This window comes from Sarcophilus harrisii, chromosome 6 (genome assembly GCF_902635505.1).
Source record: "Sarcophilus harrisii chromosome 6, mSarHar1.11, whole genome shotgun sequence".
Classification (NCBI taxonomy): Eukaryota; Metazoa; Chordata; class Mammalia; order Dasyuromorphia; family Dasyuridae; genus Sarcophilus; species Sarcophilus harrisii.
The window spans coordinates 68,092,768-68,109,790 of NC_045431.1; the positions used below are offsets into that span (position 1 = coordinate 68,092,768).

Below are 17,023 nucleotides of genomic sequence, written 5' to 3' on the forward strand. Positions count from 1 at the left end.
GCTCCGGCACGGGGGTCCCCCACCCCCTGCGCTGATGCTGAGGAACAATGCCATCATCTATCGCTGTGGGGTTTCGGGAGCAGCCACGCGTCCGAGCACGGAGACGAGGTCGGGCAGGGGCTTCCGCCCACCCTCTCCTTCCCCCCGGCATGGAGCGCGCACCCCGAGACCCGGCCCAGGTTTGGCGTGAAGCGCACGGGCGGTGGGCCAAGCGTTTCGGAGCTGGGGGACTGCGGGGAGTCGGCAGCCCGCCCACACCCGGGCCAGGGACGAAGCCGCGGCAGAAAGGGGCGGGGCCTGGCGGGAAGCAGACGTTTCGGCGGCATTTCACGGGGCTGCCCACGCTCTTCGGGCCACGTTTTGTCAGAGGCTCTACGATCCCCGCCTTACGGAAGACGGAATTAAGCCCGGGGTTAATCATGAATGATCTAGGGTGGACGTGAAAGAATCAAGGCCCGGGCCGGGAGGGGCGGGAGGCGGCGGAGAAGAAAGGAGGGAGGGAGAGGTCTGGAAGTGTGTGTAGCAACGGCTGCGCACGCGCAGAACGAAGGAATGGTGGCGGGGGAGGGGAGAACGCGAGAACAGACGGCCTCGAGGCGGCCGGAAGTGGAGGCGCTGAGGGGCGTCCCCTCGCGACCGTTCACGCAGGCCGCTTCCCGGTCTGGCCTTTTCTTCCTCACCACGGTCGCCTGTGACTGGACAGAACCCCCCCAGTGACGACGGAGCCGCGGGCGCCAGCTACGTCGCCGCGTGACTGAGCTAGAGGGGAGGGGACAAGAAGAGAAAATTAAGTGGGGGAGGTGGGCGCGCCTGCGCATTGTCAGAGGCGGGGAGGGGAGGGGAGGGGTGGGGTGGGGTGGGGAAGGGGGGGGCGGGAGGGGAAGGGGGGCGGTCCAAGGAAGGGGCGGGGCCCTCCTCTTCCACTTCCAACTGACCCATATTTCCCTCACTTCCTGTTTGAAACTACTTCTGCATCCGGGGTCATCGAGGTTCGGACTCTTTGCTCTCTAGTTCCCGGTCCGCTTTTCTTTTCCCGTCCTCCCGGAACTCGTCGGGGCCGGTGGAGCGGTGGGGCAGGGTGAGGAGGGGGTAGAGACTGAAAGCCCCTTGCTCCTGCCTGGGCCCCGGGACTCCCCGCCGCTGCTCCGCGGCCGGCGCCCATGGTGAGAGCGGCCGCCGGCCCGGGACCGCGGAGAGCTTGTGCGCCGGACCTCGTCCCTCGGGCGGCCCCGCGGCGGCAGAGCCGGAGGAGCGGCCCGTCCCGGCCTGGGCGGCCCCCCCGCACGCGCTCCCCTCGCATGGGCCCGCCCGCCCCCTAGATGTGGCTGCTGAGGCGGCGGCGGCGGTGGCCGGTCCAGCTGCTGCCCCCCCTGGCCTGTGCGCCGCTGCTGTCGTCGTTGTCCCTGCTGCTGCCGCCCCCGCCGCGCCCCCCCCGCCGCCATGGACAAGATCCTGGAGGGCCTGGTGAGCTCGTCGCACCCGCTGCCGCTCAAGCGGGTGATAGTGCGCAAGGTGGTGGAGTCTGCCGAGAAGTGGCTGGACGGGGCGCAGTGCGAAGCCATGTTCGGCCTGACGACGCGGCTCATCCTGGAGGGCCAGGACCCCTTCCAGAGGCAGGTAGGGCACCAGGTGCTGGAGGCGTACGCCCGCTACCACCGCCCCGAGTTCGAGAGCTTCTTCAACAAGACGTTCGTGCTGGGCCTCCTGCAGCGCGGCTACCACTCGCTGGACAGGAAGGACGTGGCCATCCTCGATTACATCCACAACGGGCTGCGCCTCATCATGAGCTGCCCGTCCGTCCTCGATCTCTTCAGCGCGCTGCAGGTGGAGGCGCTGCGCATAGTGTGCGAGCGGCCCGAGCCGGCGCTCTGCGCGCGCCTCTGCGACCTGCTGGGAGACTTCGTGCAGTGCGTGCCCAAGGGCAAGCTGGCGGTGGCCTTTTGCCAGCAGCTGGTGCGCACCATCGGGCACTTCCAGTGCGCCTCGGGCCAGGAGAAGGAGCTGCGCGAGTACGTGGCCCGCGTCACCAAAGTGAGCCACCTGCTGCAGAACATCTGGAAAGCCGAGCCCGCCACGCTGCTGCCCTCGCTGCAGGAAGTCTTTGCCAGCATCTCCTCCACCGGTGAGCGCGCGGGGCGGGAGCGGGGCGGGGGCGGGGCTGGCTGCTCCCGGGCCAGGGCCCGCTTGGGCTTTCTCTGGTTCGGCCAGTCCTGGGCCCGGTGCCTGGCACGGGGGAAGCGCTGAGCGAGTTCTCGTGGCCCTTCTGGGGGTGGCGGCGGTGGAACAGAAACGGGGAGCTCGGACGCCGAAGGGGGCCAGCTCCCAGGCTATGAAATGCCTTAGTCGGCGCGTTCCAGAAAGGAGTGTACGTCCTTAACCCCACCTGTTACTGACATTTTGCTCCTGTCTGTCGTCGGGTTTTCTGGTATACAGGAAGGGATAAGATCGGTACTGAGTAGTGGTGGCTATTTAGAAATAGGAATGTTCTTTGAGTCGGGTATTTAAGAGCACTGGTCACAGGTAAATTGCAAGAGAGCGTGGGCTTTATTGGAACCCTAGATTTATGTCATCAGGAAATCACGCCTGTGACTGTTCATTTTTTATTCTGATCCCGTATTTCCTGATCTGGAGGTTAGGGCCAGCACTAAATTACCTTTGGGTCCTTCACACCCAGTCTCTGCCGCCCATTTGATGTCGCTTAATTGTAATGATATGATTTGTAAGCTAGTGTTTAAGGATGTGCTTGCTGTGACCTCGTTCTACGTTTTTTGCTTTGGGTCCCCTAGCCCTCAACTAAACTCATTCCCAGATTATTCCGAAATTTTCGAACAGTGACTATTTGACTTGTGCTCTTCACTCCTGGAGTGCCTTCCAATGAAGCCTTACCCCTTCAGTATTTTTTCTTTGTGTTAAAGAAGGAATCAATTGTGAAATACTAAAGTGAGTGTTGATATGACTGACATTAAAACAAAAGGCATTAGTAAAATTTTCTGAAATTTCGGCGTTCCTTCCCACCTTGCCATTCTTAACCTTCCTTTGCTGATTTACCTTGCAGAGCTCTTGACACAGACTTCCTAAAACCTGTCATTCATTGCTTCTTTGTAGCCCTAAATATTTTTGCTTTTGGTAAATTAATTACTTCTTCCAATAAAGTGACTATTCTTATACTTTTTAATCTTCCTATTAGGTTGTTCTTTGAAAGCATAAAACTATTTTATTCATCTTTGTAGTGGTTTGAACAAATCAATAAATAGATTTCTTGGGTGGTTGTAGAATAAAGTTGGTGAGAAGCATGGACTCTGGGTTAACCTTAATCTTAAATCAGCTTTCATTGACTACTAAAAATGGGACTGCTTTTAGGCTTGACTTCCCTCAAATCAGAGCACTTAATGAGAACTGTAATCTGCATGTTTTATTGTTCAGTCACTGTTACAGTCTTGCCAGACTCTCCTTTATCTGGCTTTTCTTGTGAAAGATAGGGGAATGGGCTAAACCAGACCAGGGCTCTCTCTTTTTCACATATAGCATGAATATTATTGATGTTTTTCAGTCTTTTTTAATCCATCCATAACTTCTGTTATAAACTGAACAATTTACTACATTAATGTTTGCTTCTTTTCTTTTATCTTCCCTTAAATGTATGTGAAGAAAGTGATTTTTCACCACTTAATGTAATTAATATCAATTTGCTACCTAGCATTTATAGTTTATGAAGTTTTCATCTGATCCTCACAAGTATCCTGTGGAAATTATCTCAAGTAGTATTTCTTTCATCTTTATAAATAAGAAAACTCACACTGAATGACTCCTCCTTTCCCCACGTTCATTTGAGTATGAGTGGCAGAGTCGGAGTAGAACTCGTTGGCAGTATTTATTGGGTTTAATACTTGTAAGTTACTTTGAAATGTCAAGTGATGTAGCTGCATATCATTTTTCTATTATAAACCACATACACAAACCTCTGGGAAATAAGCATTATAAATTCCTACTATGTGTCAGGCACTGGACTAAGAAGGGATTGTTTAAAAAAAAAAAAAAAAAAAAAACTTACCTTGTTTGATCTTCACAACAACCATGGGAAATAGGTGCTAATTGTTATCCATATTTTACCATTGAAAAAACTAAGTTGAGTTGCTTAGAGTAACACAAGTGAGGATCATCTTCTTGACCATGAGCTCTCTATCCATTGTATTGCCAGCTGTTTATGATGATTAAGTAGATATTATAGTATCAAAAAATGATTATATAACAAAATCAAAAATAACTATAAAATATAATAAATAAAAAGGTAACCTTGTTATTTTTAATAGACTTTCGTAGTCCATAGATATACATAACAACATAGGCCACCACTTTTACTGTTAAAGGCTATTTTGTGGATATAACATAACATTTTATGTTGTAATTTATATTCTTTTAATTATGTTTCTATTAGTGTGCTATATTCTTCAATGCTATATTCAGATTTTTATGTTTAAATCATTTTATGTTTGTTTTTTAAATAGATGCTTCATTTGAACCCTCTGTTGCCTTGGCAAGTCTTGTGCAGCATATTCCATTACAGATGATTACAGTTCTCATCAGGAGCCTTACCACAGATCCAAATGTAAAAGATGCAAGTATGACACAAGCTTTGTGCAGGTATTAAATATCGATTTCTTGACAATAATTGTAGATTTGAAAGCAAGAGACATTTTTGATTAAAATACACAAATTACAGAAATCATTCCAGTGAATAGTCTCATAATTGATAACTAGAGTAGATTTCACTACCAAATCCACTTTAAAAAATTTTTAACACCATAAGAATGTGTTTTGGTTTGGGTGTTTTTTTTTTTTTTTTTTTTTTTTTTTTTTTTTTTTGTACTTTAAAATTGTAAACAGTACAATATTGATTATGGTCATGATAATGAAAAGTGCTATATACCAAGGATTCTTATCTAACCAATCTTTCCCTCTACTCCACAGACTCTTCCCTTCTCTCCCAAACTTAAACTCCTATATCTAATCATTCCCTCTCCAGAGTCTAAATTTACCCCACTTGGGTCCCCAAACATTTTGGTCTTTGGTTATAAGAAAAATTTAATATCTGATTCTGCCTTTTTTAGCTTTCATCACTATACTCCTCTCCCCATCAGTAGAACATAAGCTTCTTGGGGTCAGGATTATTTCGTTCTTGCCTTGGAATGCCTTTGAATGCCCAATACCTTTTATATATAATGCCTGACTTGTTGACTGAATGAATATTTGAATATGAACACTATTTGAAACCCTATTCCTTTTCCTTAAATTTTTCTTCCTATGTTTTCTATAACCTTCTGTTTTCACAATTCATTTTTACCTTGTTTGATTCTTCCATTCAATGCTAACCCTTTTCCTTAAATATAAGAGTTTGACTCTATCCTCTAATTGGAGGGGCATGCCTTGTGCATGACAAGGCTGATTGGATCTTATAAAATGATGTTTCTTGGAGACTTGGCGGAAAAGTCGAAGTCCATAATTCAGATTCTGAATGTGCAGAGGGGATTAGCTGTTATTCATTTAAGAATGTACCTTTTTGTTATTACTGCTCTGTGTTGAAACCCTTGCTGCTCCTGAGCAAAATATTCTGAAAATCTGCTTATAGATTTTCTTGTCTTTCAGAATGATTGATTGGCTGTCTTGGCCTTTGGCACAGCATGTGGAGACGTGGGTGATTGCACTGCTGAAAGGACTGGCAGCAGTCCAGAAGTTTACTATTTTGATAGATGTTACTTTGCTCAAGATTGAATTGGTAAGTGGGATGAAAATCTTTAAATTTGGGGATGTAATGAACAAATAAATGTTTTTGGTCTTTTGGAAGGCAGAGGGAGTTCTCACCAAAGGTATGTGAACCAGTTTTATTTTAGAGATGTATTTTTAAAAAATTATTTGTATATAATTAAAATAAAATTATGTAGTATGTATCTTACTTGTAAAGTTGCCTTAACTTATTTTTAGATATTGGGCAGTGCTATTTGGGGCACTTGGACCATTGCCAAGTTAGGGGAGCATTTTTCTAGATAGATTAGCCTATATCTCATTTTTCTAAACTAACTGCCAAATATGCAAAAATCAAAAAGGTTATTTCAGAACTTTGAGGAGAAATTTTGATAATTTAAAATGTCTTAGGCTAGGCAGTTCATGTTCATGATTTTTTGAAAAAATAAACCGTGATATTCATTTTTTTTTAAAGGTTTTTAATCGACTTTGGTTTCCTCTTGTGAGACCTGGTGCTCTTGCAGTTCTTTCTCACATGTTACTTAGTTTTCAGCATTCTCCAGAGGCTTTCCATTTGGTAAGTTACTTATCCATTTTATTTATGCTAAATTGCTTTTAAAAATTTTAATAGTATGTCATTTTTAAATGAGATCTTTGCACCATATTAGTTCTACCACTAACACAGAAGAGCCTCGTGACCTACTCTTGGTGGCGCCTAATACAACTCTCTCTAGGACTTAAAAGGTAGAGCTAGATTATCGTTCTGTGTTTGGTACAGGGTGTTTCTACCCAGAAATTTCTAGAACTTGTGGAATTGCAAGTCTGGGATTTTTTAAAAATGATACTTGAACCACTTATATCAGATGTGTTAGTGTAAAGAAAGTGTTTTGTAAAGGTTAGAACTCTGAAAATCTGTTAAATTAAGGAATATCTTCAAAATGGAAGATGTTTTGGCTGACCCCTCTAGTATTTCAGTAAATGGGTAAAGTTCAAACACAAAACTTTATAAGAAGCTTAAAATAAAGAAGCAAAATGGAGTATACAATATTGATTTAAAGACAAGGCTCCTAAAAATTGCAGAATAATATGAAAAGAGATTTACATCTCTTTTCCTCTCCTTTTCCCTCTTCCCAGTTGTGGCCTTTGCTCCACCTGTTAATTTCTTGAAAATGTTGCTTTTATTTGATTCTTCTATATATTCAGTCATCCATGCTTTGTAGAAAGGTGACATGTCAGCTGAGATTGGAAAGAAGTGATTGTGGTGCATTTGGGGCAATTAGGAAGCAGAAATGGGAAATGGATTGCCTTGAAGGTAGTAGGTATTTAGAAATCTACATTGTCTGGAGACAATGTCTTGGTCCCTACCAACTCAAATTCTTCCCCAAGTTTAAAGAGATGGTTGTTTGCCCCTGGAGGTACTAGGGAAGCCCCTGACCTCCTGGAGTGACAGGGCCTTCCTGTGAAACTAGTCTGGGAGCTAATACAATGACTTTTAATAAAAAGTAAGGAGTGAGGGCATGAACTAAGGTGATAATCTTGTGGGTGGAGATAACCTGGAGATAGTCAGATTTGGCATCGGGGGGAATATTTAGTCTGTGGAGTACTTGTTGTAATGAATATAACTTTATAGAGCATAAATCCTTCCATATTTCTTTTTACAGCGTTTTCCCTATAATAGAATTAGAAGATGTCCAAATTTAGAGAAAATACCAGGCTTTTAAAATTTTGTGATATAAAATGTTCAGAAAAAATGTCTTGTGGAGCATTAAAATGGTTTATTAGCTAGGCTATTATCAGATGTATCATATAAGTACATTCCAAATGATTTTTTTTCCTTTCTTTTTTCTTTTAGATTGTTCCACACGTGGTTAACTTGGTTCACTCTTTTAGAACTGATGGCCTGCCTTCCAGTACAGCCTTCCTAGTTCAGTTAACAGAGCTGATACACTGTATGATGTATCATTATTCAGGATTTCCAGATCTTTATGAACCTATTTTGGAAGCCATCAAGGTACAGTGTGACATGAATGTGCACTAACATTGACATGTAAACAACTGACATGGTGACAACTATGAAGTATGTCTTGAAAGGAAATAGTAAAGGTTAGCATTCTACATGATCATTAATACATTTTTTATGGACTTCATAACTATGGATATGTTAATTATAAATAAGTTAAGAGCAGTAATCTGCAGTGTTGATGAGAGTGGTGAATTAGCTCTTTTTTTATACCCACCATGTTAGGAATTTTATATATTTGTTCCTTATAGTCCTTATCTGAACTGGTTATAGAAGTATTAAAGATTAGTATGGACAGTGGTTCTGTTCTAGAAGGTAATTCAGTTAGTTCTCTTTTATGACTAAATATTTCAAAGACCAAAAAAATTTACCCCTTCAGATGAACTTTATTTTTTTAATTGTAACTTGATTACTAAATCTTTTTTTCATCAGAGCTTAGTTTATAGGAATATGGATTCATTTTTAATCTTTTGTATTCTTTTCTACTTATATCCTGAACTTTATTCACAGGTTGGCTAATGGGTTTTCCAGTTGAAATCTTTACTCTTTCCTGTACTGAAACTCAAAATACAGCATGGTTCTTTTGTTGGAATCATGTTTATTTCTTGCTAGATATTTCAGATTTAAATTCCAAAAGAAAACATAATGAACGAAAAAGTAGGGCTTGCCAGTATATAGATGAGGCAGAAACAATTTTAAAAAGTGGAAGTTTGCAATTTCTTACATATACATTATCATAATAGGTTAGTATGCTGTCTTGTATTCTATATTATCCTCCAGTTTAATAAATTTAAAAATATGTGACTCAGTGAGTTTATAGCACATGCCATTACATTCAATACACTGATTTCCTAAAGGGAGAAGGTAGTGTGGTATCATGTAAAGAACACTTCATTTGAAATGTTAAACTTTAAACTGAGACATTAAACTTCTCTGAGGCTCATTTGTTAAAAATGAAGGTGGACAATAGTTGAATTATCTCCTTCCGAGGGTGATTCTTAAGCTCTAATGAGGTAATTTAAAGTTTTTTGGTTTTTGTTTTTGTTTTTTAAATAAAGCATTTTAAAAATGGAAAATGCTGTCAAGAAAATCACTTGAATTCTCCTAGCCTGGGCATCTATGCCACATAATTATCATGTAGAACCATATAGGAGCTTGACTAATACTAATTATTCCTCAGTAAACTTGGGGTAGACATCTTGAGACCACACCTGATTATCTATTTGTTAGTTCCTTGGCCTTTATGCCATCCTTAATTTTTTTGATTAGTTGTCAAATAGTAAAATTCATTAGCAATTTTCAGTTCTGATTGACCAACAAAAATTCTTGTGTGTAGTAAACTAGTTGGTACATATTTTATATTTATATTCCATCTTATTTTCAGTGTGTAGCATTTATTCAGCAGAGTTGCTCTTTATGTATTGTATTTGTTTATAAATTACATGGTTGCCTTTTACCTACTTAAGAAGATAGAAATTTCTATGAATCTGTTTTTTAAATGTTTTTAACCAGTCAAGTTGAGAAATATCCAAATGGCAGGAAAACATTGTAATAGCTTCTATTTCTTTTTCTTTTTTGTCCCCCACATTCAACTATGGTTTCTCAAGATAGAATAAACCCCTTTAATGAGGTAGAATGAAATCAGGTTTGGCAGCATTTATTTTGACAAAAACAAAACCATCAGAAAATAAATTAAGCTAATTAAGCTGGGTAATGATAGATCTGGGTAGGTTTTTTCCAAAGCCAACCACTTTTCCTTCTATTGTGCTTTAAGTTGATATGATCTTTAAAGCCTCTTGGTGACACTTTTAGGTTTCTGTTTTTCAGTTCCAGCAGAAGTTTTTATCATTGATTCAGCAAATATGAGTAGAAAAATGGATTAAAATCCTACCTCTGAACCAAGTACCATAACCTCTTATTCTTTAAGACTATAATTTAGAGAATTACAAATCTGCAATGGCAAGAAGGAATATCTAAAGCAATGATATCATGGTTACATTAAGTACAAGGTACTGTACTTCCTATTGTTTATAAGACATAGGACCTATGCGATTTTTTATAAATTTTTTGTGAAAAATCTGCACAAAGCAATACAAAAAACTAAGTAGAACCGGAGAAGACTAGGCTATATGAAGTACACAAAAAATTTCTTTCAGAATTATGAAAATCAGAATAATTTTATCACTACTTTGTTTAAATATCTATATCTTGTGGATTAAAAAAATTCATAAATGGAAATTTATAGAAATATATAAATTGGCTTCTTGAAGACCTTGGTCTTTGACCTCTGACAGCAGGCTCTATTCTAAAATTGGAACTTTGCTCTTAATAATAAATGTTAGGCTATTAACTTACAACAGGTTACCGTTTACAAGAAATTTTGCTGCTTTTCTTAAATTCTGTTTAAAACTTGCTTAGAATCCTCATGTGGTCAGTATGCTTCGGAGTAAAATAGTTTCTGTGGAAATTAGTTGTAAATGCTAATCTGAGAAAGGCCTTGATGAAATCAAATTGAGTTTTGGAAAGTCTTGCTGTTACAACCTACTTCCTCATTCATTTTCCCTTTGATTCTTCTCCATACTTCTCATCAATTCATTTCAGGTCTTTACTTGAAATTTTTTTCAACTGCATCTTAGAATCTGGATGGGAATTAACGTCAAATAACTGACATTTCTACAGAACAAAAAAATAAAAAAATAAAATAAAATGGAGTTCCATCCTTTACAGATTTTTTTCTGACATCAAAATTTTATATTCATAGCCAATTTTGACAGTTCAGAAGCGACCATGTTAGTATTTATTTTCTGATCCTTATTAAATTTGATACTCTGATTCTAGAAAGATTTATTTTGGCTCTTGAATTGTAGTTTGAGTCTTTGACTAGCCAGACACTTTTTCAAAGCCAACTAAGATAACTCTGGGTTGTGAAAGTGGAAAATTGTAACCTGACAAGTAAAGCAAACTCGGTAATCCAGAAACATGCTTCTGCTGCTGCAGTAGTGGTTATTTCAAAAGCAAAGCATAATATATTAAACTTTTTTTCCTTGTCTTTTTTCTTCTAATTATCTACAGGATTTTCCTAAACCCAGTGAAGAGAAGATCAAATTGATCCTCAATCAAAGTGCCTGGACTTCTCAGTCTAATTCCTTGGCATCTTGTTTGTCTAAACTTTCTGGAAAATCTGAAACTGGGAAAACTGGTCTGATTAACCTCGGAAATACTTGCTATATGAACAGTGTGATACAAGCACTGTTCATGGCAACAGAGTAAGTTTAAACTGAAGAATGAATGTCTTACATGTTGAGCGAGTATTTGTTAAGCTCTTCTGGTGTGAAAAGTACTGTTATGTGTTGGGGAAAAGTCAAAGGAAGCTTTGGGACTCCTTAAGGAGCTTAGAATCTAATAAAGAACCTGTACTTAACCACCGCAGATAAGGGTTTTTATAAACTGTTACCTGTTAAATGATTGGGATACAAGAAGTTTACCCACAAGGAATTTACATTCCATGAATATAATATGAAATGAGCAGAAAAATCCATTAAAAAACTTTCCATGTACCATGGATCTTGAGAAAGAAAAGTTCTTTGATAGGATTAGGAAAGGAATCATGGAAGGAGTGGTTTTTAACAGGCAGATTGGATTATTACAGGTATAAACAAAATCTGTCAAATAGATTAGTGTCCCATGTTGTTGGAGTAACAAGTACTACTCCAAAAGAGAAAAGGGCTAGAAAGATGGTTAGATGACCTACCAAAGGGGTCTGGACTTAGAGAGTCCATGTGAATGTTTTTGAGTGAATGTATTAAGAATGGCAACAAAAGATTAATAGCAACATATAGATACCATTAGAATATGACAGGTTAAAAGTAGAGAAAGGCATGTATGATTACAAAGTATTTAGGAATTGGGGGAGGTTTTGTGGAGAAGGTGATATTTGAGATAGTCTTGAAGAAAGAGGTTTTCTATGGGTTAAAGGTGTGGAGGGAATGTATTCCAGATATGGGAATTGGTCAGTCCCAAAAAACAGATGGGAAATGAGCCATCTGAGGAAGAAAGCCAGTTGGTCTAGACCAGGGGTCCTCAAACTTTTTAAATAGGGGACCAGTTCACTGTCCCTCAGACTGTTGGAGGGCCGGACGATAGTAAAAACAAATTTTGTTTTGTGGGCCTTTAAATAAAGAAACTTCATAGCCCTGGGTGAGGGGGATAAACATCCTCAGCTGCCACATCTGGCCTGCAGGCCGTAGTTTGAGGACCCCTGGTCTAGAAGGCATATGCTGTATAATGTGACTGGAAAGTTAGATTGGGCTCAGGTATAAAGTATGTATATGATCCTAGAAGCAGGAAGGGGAGTCCTTGAAGTTTAAAGGGGTAACATAAGTCAGATATAGCCATAAGCAGAGTAGCTTAATAGTTATGTGGAGGATATGCTAGAGTGAATAGGGAAGGGAAACCCCGAGTTCACGCAGTTTTCCTTGTGAGACGTGATGAAGATCTGGCCTAAGATGTGTTGTGAGAAAAAGGGTTAAATGAAAGGTGTAATGTAAAGGTTCAGATATTTGGTAACTTACTGAATATGTGACGTGAAGAGCTGAATCCACAAATCAGTCTTGGAAATAACATTGTTAGCAACATGCTGAGGATGAGATGGAAATACAGTTGAAAATTTTAAAAAGGCAATTATTAATGTGAAACCTGAATGCAGGAGGGAGATTGGGACTAAATGCATGATCTGAGAGTCATAATGATTATAATTAAACCCGTGATGTTTGTGATCAGAGAGAATATAGAGAGAAGAGAAAGAGCTTCCATGTAAAGCCTTAGAAAATTATAAGGATTGTGAGCTGGCAAAGGAGACGAGAGGAGTCATCGGAGTCTAGGAAGCCAACAAGGGGGGAAAAAATCATGTCCTGAAAACCCAGAGACACATTTGAGATTGGAAGTGGGATTGCACTGAAGAGCAAGGGGAAGGACAGGAGAGAATACAGTATCATTCAGTGTGAAATACAGTAGGGAAGGGCCATCACAACTGTGATGTGTAATTAAGAGAATCTTGCAAAGGGTTGAGAGGAGCATGAGGAGAGCAAGAGGAGGCAGTGAGGACGTCCAGCCTTTTCTCGGGGTTTGGAGGAAAATTGTAGGATGACTACTTCAGAGGGAAGGAGGGTCTTAAACTTTGGGCGTGTTTGAAGGCAATAAAGAAGGAACCTGCAGATAGAGATATTTAATATTAGGGGGTGATTGAAATATCTGTTGGAGAAGGTGGGAGGGAAAGGTGATCAAGAGTATCCTTACATCAGCCAGAAGAACTCATAATCAGAACTTAGAAAAAGATGGAAATGTAGGAGGATGTTGAGGGTCTGGAGACTTCCAAAATTCAGGTTAAATTATATTTGTTCTTCCTACCTTGGACAGTTTGTTACAACAATTGTTACAAGTAAGTAGAATATTATGGAAGTATTTCATAGCACTGCTTTCTAATTATAGAATGTTATTTAAGAAATCATTAAAATTAGGGCCATACTATTAAGATTACAAATTCTCTATCTCTAGTCCTTTTTATAAAACAGTTGTTTTACTTCTATAATTGGAAATGAGGGAAAAGCTTGAGTGGAGAAAGATGTAGACTAATGTTGATGGTTGATAATGATTGAAGAGCATTTTCCCAGAAAAACCTCCAATGATTTGGGCAAAGCAGGTAACTTCTTTTTTAGCCCCTCTTTAAATATTCATTTCACTTTTAAAAATTTGTTAGTAGAAGAAACTAGGCAATTGCATCTATCATCAGGTGTCACTCCATGAAAGCTCATGTCTCTTACTGGTTTTTATGACTTACAAAAGTACTTTCACACCTCTTTCATTTGATTCTGCTAATCTTAAGATGGAAAGGCTACGGATATCTTTTGAATTTTAGTTGCCTCATTTAAAAACGAGAATTGTAACTGTTGTATAATCAACTTCCTAGTAAATGGCAAAGCCAGAATTCAAACATGGATTGAGTACATTGTGTGGCTGTGCCCTTGCTCCTTGAGGCTTTCAACAATTCTGATACTTTTTGCATTCTACAAAATTGTAGTTGGGAAAGAACATTCTGAGTATCATGACATTTGGAACTTTTATGGCTAATTATTGTCTATTTAAATTATTATCTCAAAACATTTTAATAGTTTTCCTTTCCAGACATTTGAAATATACACATAGTGATTGACACTTATTCAGGATCATACAATGAGGATTGCATAGCTTGAGTTTCTATATAATTGGAAGAATTCTTTAAGAATATAACACATTTTAATCTTTTTTTAAAAATAATGTATTTTACTTAACCAGAGGATATAATGTATACCTTTTTGTTATTTAAAATCATTATGTATATAGTTTTTAATATTGATAGCTTTTAGGTGATTGAGATAAATCTTATTTGGGGCTAAAGATAAAATGGATATTTTTGCAATCTTAGGGGGGTGGGGTTCTTTTAGAACTGTGAATTAGTAATGGTCTTATGACTTTAAAGGTCATATAATTAATACAGTAACTTCCCCCTGATCCATGTTTACTTAAATTTAAAGAAATCCTAATAATTCTGTTTTATTCTCTTTCAGTTTCAGGAGGCATGTATTATCTTTGAATCTAAATGGGTGCAATTCATTAATGAAAAAATTACAGCATCTTTTTGCCTTTTTGGCTCATACACAAGTAAGTTTAAATTTGCCTGTGTCAATTTTAACAATATATACATTGTGTCAGTTCTGATGAATTGTTTATATTGTAAAACAAGACATTGTGTGAAAATAATTCATCAGCATAGTTTAAATGACCTCTTTTATATATTTCCTGGCAGATACCTAATGAAGGTAGGTATCTTGCTTTCTCATACAGGTAATAAAGAATTCTTTGCCAGTTACTTTTGAATATGGTGAATTATGACATTTAAATTTTTTTCTTTTTATTATTCAGCATATAGATGAAAATACAATTTTTTTCACTGCGTTTTAATTTTGCCAACATTGCAGACATGTTAATAGGAAGGGAATAAAATAATGAAAAAAGAACCTCAATTTCAAAGTAAAAGACTTGATAATTTAATGATATTTGCTTTTAGGGAGGACTTTTACACACCGAGTTTTAAAAATAGATGAAGATGGGCCACTGATATTCACTATTATATATTTTGGCCCTATGGATTCCTACAAATTCAGATGGCAATATCTAATACTGTTACCCCCTGTAATAGGGATGGTTTGTTTTTTTTAACTTGTCATATAACCATAACTTTGCTAACTGGCTTTTCCTGATAGTTCTTGTACTTAAGAACCTTGTACCAAAAAGCAGTTCTCCCTTGTTGGTTTTACTTGGTGCTACTAGTAAGAAAGTGTGATAAAGATGAGCCAAGAATTTGCATCTTTTGGAGAATATTCCAGTGACTCCCACGTGATCTGTCAGTTTTGTGATACATTTATGATCAATTCCCCAAGTTCATCTGTTTCTACACGTTTCATCTCACATGAGTGAGGATGTACTATGCTACTTTACCTCTAGGTGGCGCGGTGGCTAGAGCCCAGACCCTAAGGTAGATGGAAGACCTGAGTTCAGATGTGACCTCAGACACATAATAAGAACACAGCCAGCCCCTTCAACTCTGATTGCCTGTTACTTCAATTAGCACTTGCCTCCCAAAAAGTTATCTTACCAACAAGAAAACTGATTTCTACATTGGAAGTAATCGGGCCTTAGGAAGAACTGATTGTATATTAGTGTTGAAGGACTAGTTACAGTCTATATTAATGTACATTTGGAGAAAGCAGTTTTCAGAGGCTTCCTAAAAAAAAGTAGATAGGATCTTCTATGACAGGGTCCTCAAACTACGGCCTGTGGGCCAGATGCAGCAGCTGAGGACGTTTATCCCCCTCACCCAAGGTTTTGAAGTTTCTTTATTTAAAGGCCCACAAAACAAAGATTTTGTTTTTACTATAGTCTGGCCCTCCAGCATTCTGAGGGACAGTGAACTGGCCCCCTATTTAAAAAGGACCCCTTATAGTATAGGGTAACCAGCTCAGAAAATGGATAATTTTCAGAAATGATTCTGAAAACTGAGGATCCCAATGAGTCATTAATGTAGAGTAGCAACTCAGATACTATTCAGCTGCCATATTAACTGTCTCTAGGTGCAGTTACTAGGTGCAGGCCACATATCTAGGACAAAAAAAATGAGCATCTCTTTGTATACCCTTAATCTGACCCTATCTAGAGTACTGTGTTCAGTCTCAAGGAAGAAAATTCACAAAATAAAAAAAATCCCAAGAATAATAAACAGAATAGTAAAATTCTTAACAGTGTGGTATATTGTGTGTGAACTCAAAATCGCGCCATAAGAGAATCACTTAATAATTTAACCTATAGAAGGCAAAGGGAACATTATTGCCAACTTTAAATTTTTGGTTGGGTTTTATAATATATGGCCTTTGAGGTCAAATTTTTACAATAATTAATAAATTCAGAGGATGCTGATTTGGCCAAAAGCTATTTTGTTCACTTTGGATATATTGTTTACTTCTATTGTTATCTACCTTTTGTCAATAGAGGGAAGCATATGCACCACGAATTTTTTTTGAGGCATCCAGACCTCCCTGGTTTACTCCTAGATCACAACAAGACTGCTCTGAATACCTCAGGTTTCTGCTAGACAGGTAAAGTATTTTTAAAATTTACAAATTGAAGATTTATTATTTATTTTGATATTTTACATTTGATATTTTAAACATATTACACTATTTGTACTAAGGTATTTATTTTCTATGAGGAAAGTTAATTTTTAAATTCTGTGCATTCAATCTGTTCTTTCAACTTTATTTTACTGTCACTTTTCCTCAAACTTTTTAAAACCTGTTTTTCTTTTCTAATCTAAAATTCCCTTTATTAAAGATGCTATTGAGCATCTTTAATGCTCATTAAAGCATTAGCTTTATATTCCTGAACCTGAATACCTTATTCTCACTCTCCTGAGATTTTCATATGATCAGAAGTGTCACATACAACGCAAAATCCTAGACAATGTGTCACTGCCATTAGTTTTAGAGTTACCAGTCAAAAGAACTAATTCCTCTCTAACTTCATTATCAGAAAGTTGGTCAGTAGATGTTGATTTCACTGATACTGGTGAGAACCTGGCTAAAAATGACTCATTGGGATCATTAAAGATGAGCTTTCAAAATTCCTAAGTCTGGGCTCATGCAGCCAGCTGCTTGTTACATAAGACATTGAGAC

The 17,023-nt window shown here is 39.0% G+C and overlaps 1 protein-coding gene across 1 annotated transcript in view; it reads left to right on the forward strand.

The window, feature by feature from the left end:
* The first annotated feature begins 1,316 nt into the window (after positions 1–1,316).
* USP38 (ubiquitin specific peptidase 38) overlaps positions 1,317–17,023 on the forward strand; it is a 30,419-nt gene continuing 14,712 nt past the window's right edge. Inside the window, exons 1-8 of the mRNA XM_023505964.2 lie at positions 1,317–2,122; positions 4,506–4,641; positions 5,644–5,773; positions 6,215–6,316; positions 7,592–7,750; positions 10,832–11,025; positions 14,362–14,455; positions 16,340–16,446. Of these exons, the coding sequence (XP_023361732.1) occupies positions 1,441–2,122; positions 4,506–4,641; positions 5,644–5,773; positions 6,215–6,316; positions 7,592–7,750; positions 10,832–11,025; positions 14,362–14,455; positions 16,340–16,446 (1,604 nt within the window). The 5' untranslated portion in view covers positions 1,317–1,440. The remainder of the gene's footprint in view (positions 2,123–4,505; positions 4,642–5,643; positions 5,774–6,214; positions 6,317–7,591; positions 7,751–10,831; positions 11,026–14,361; positions 14,456–16,339; positions 16,447–17,023) is intronic.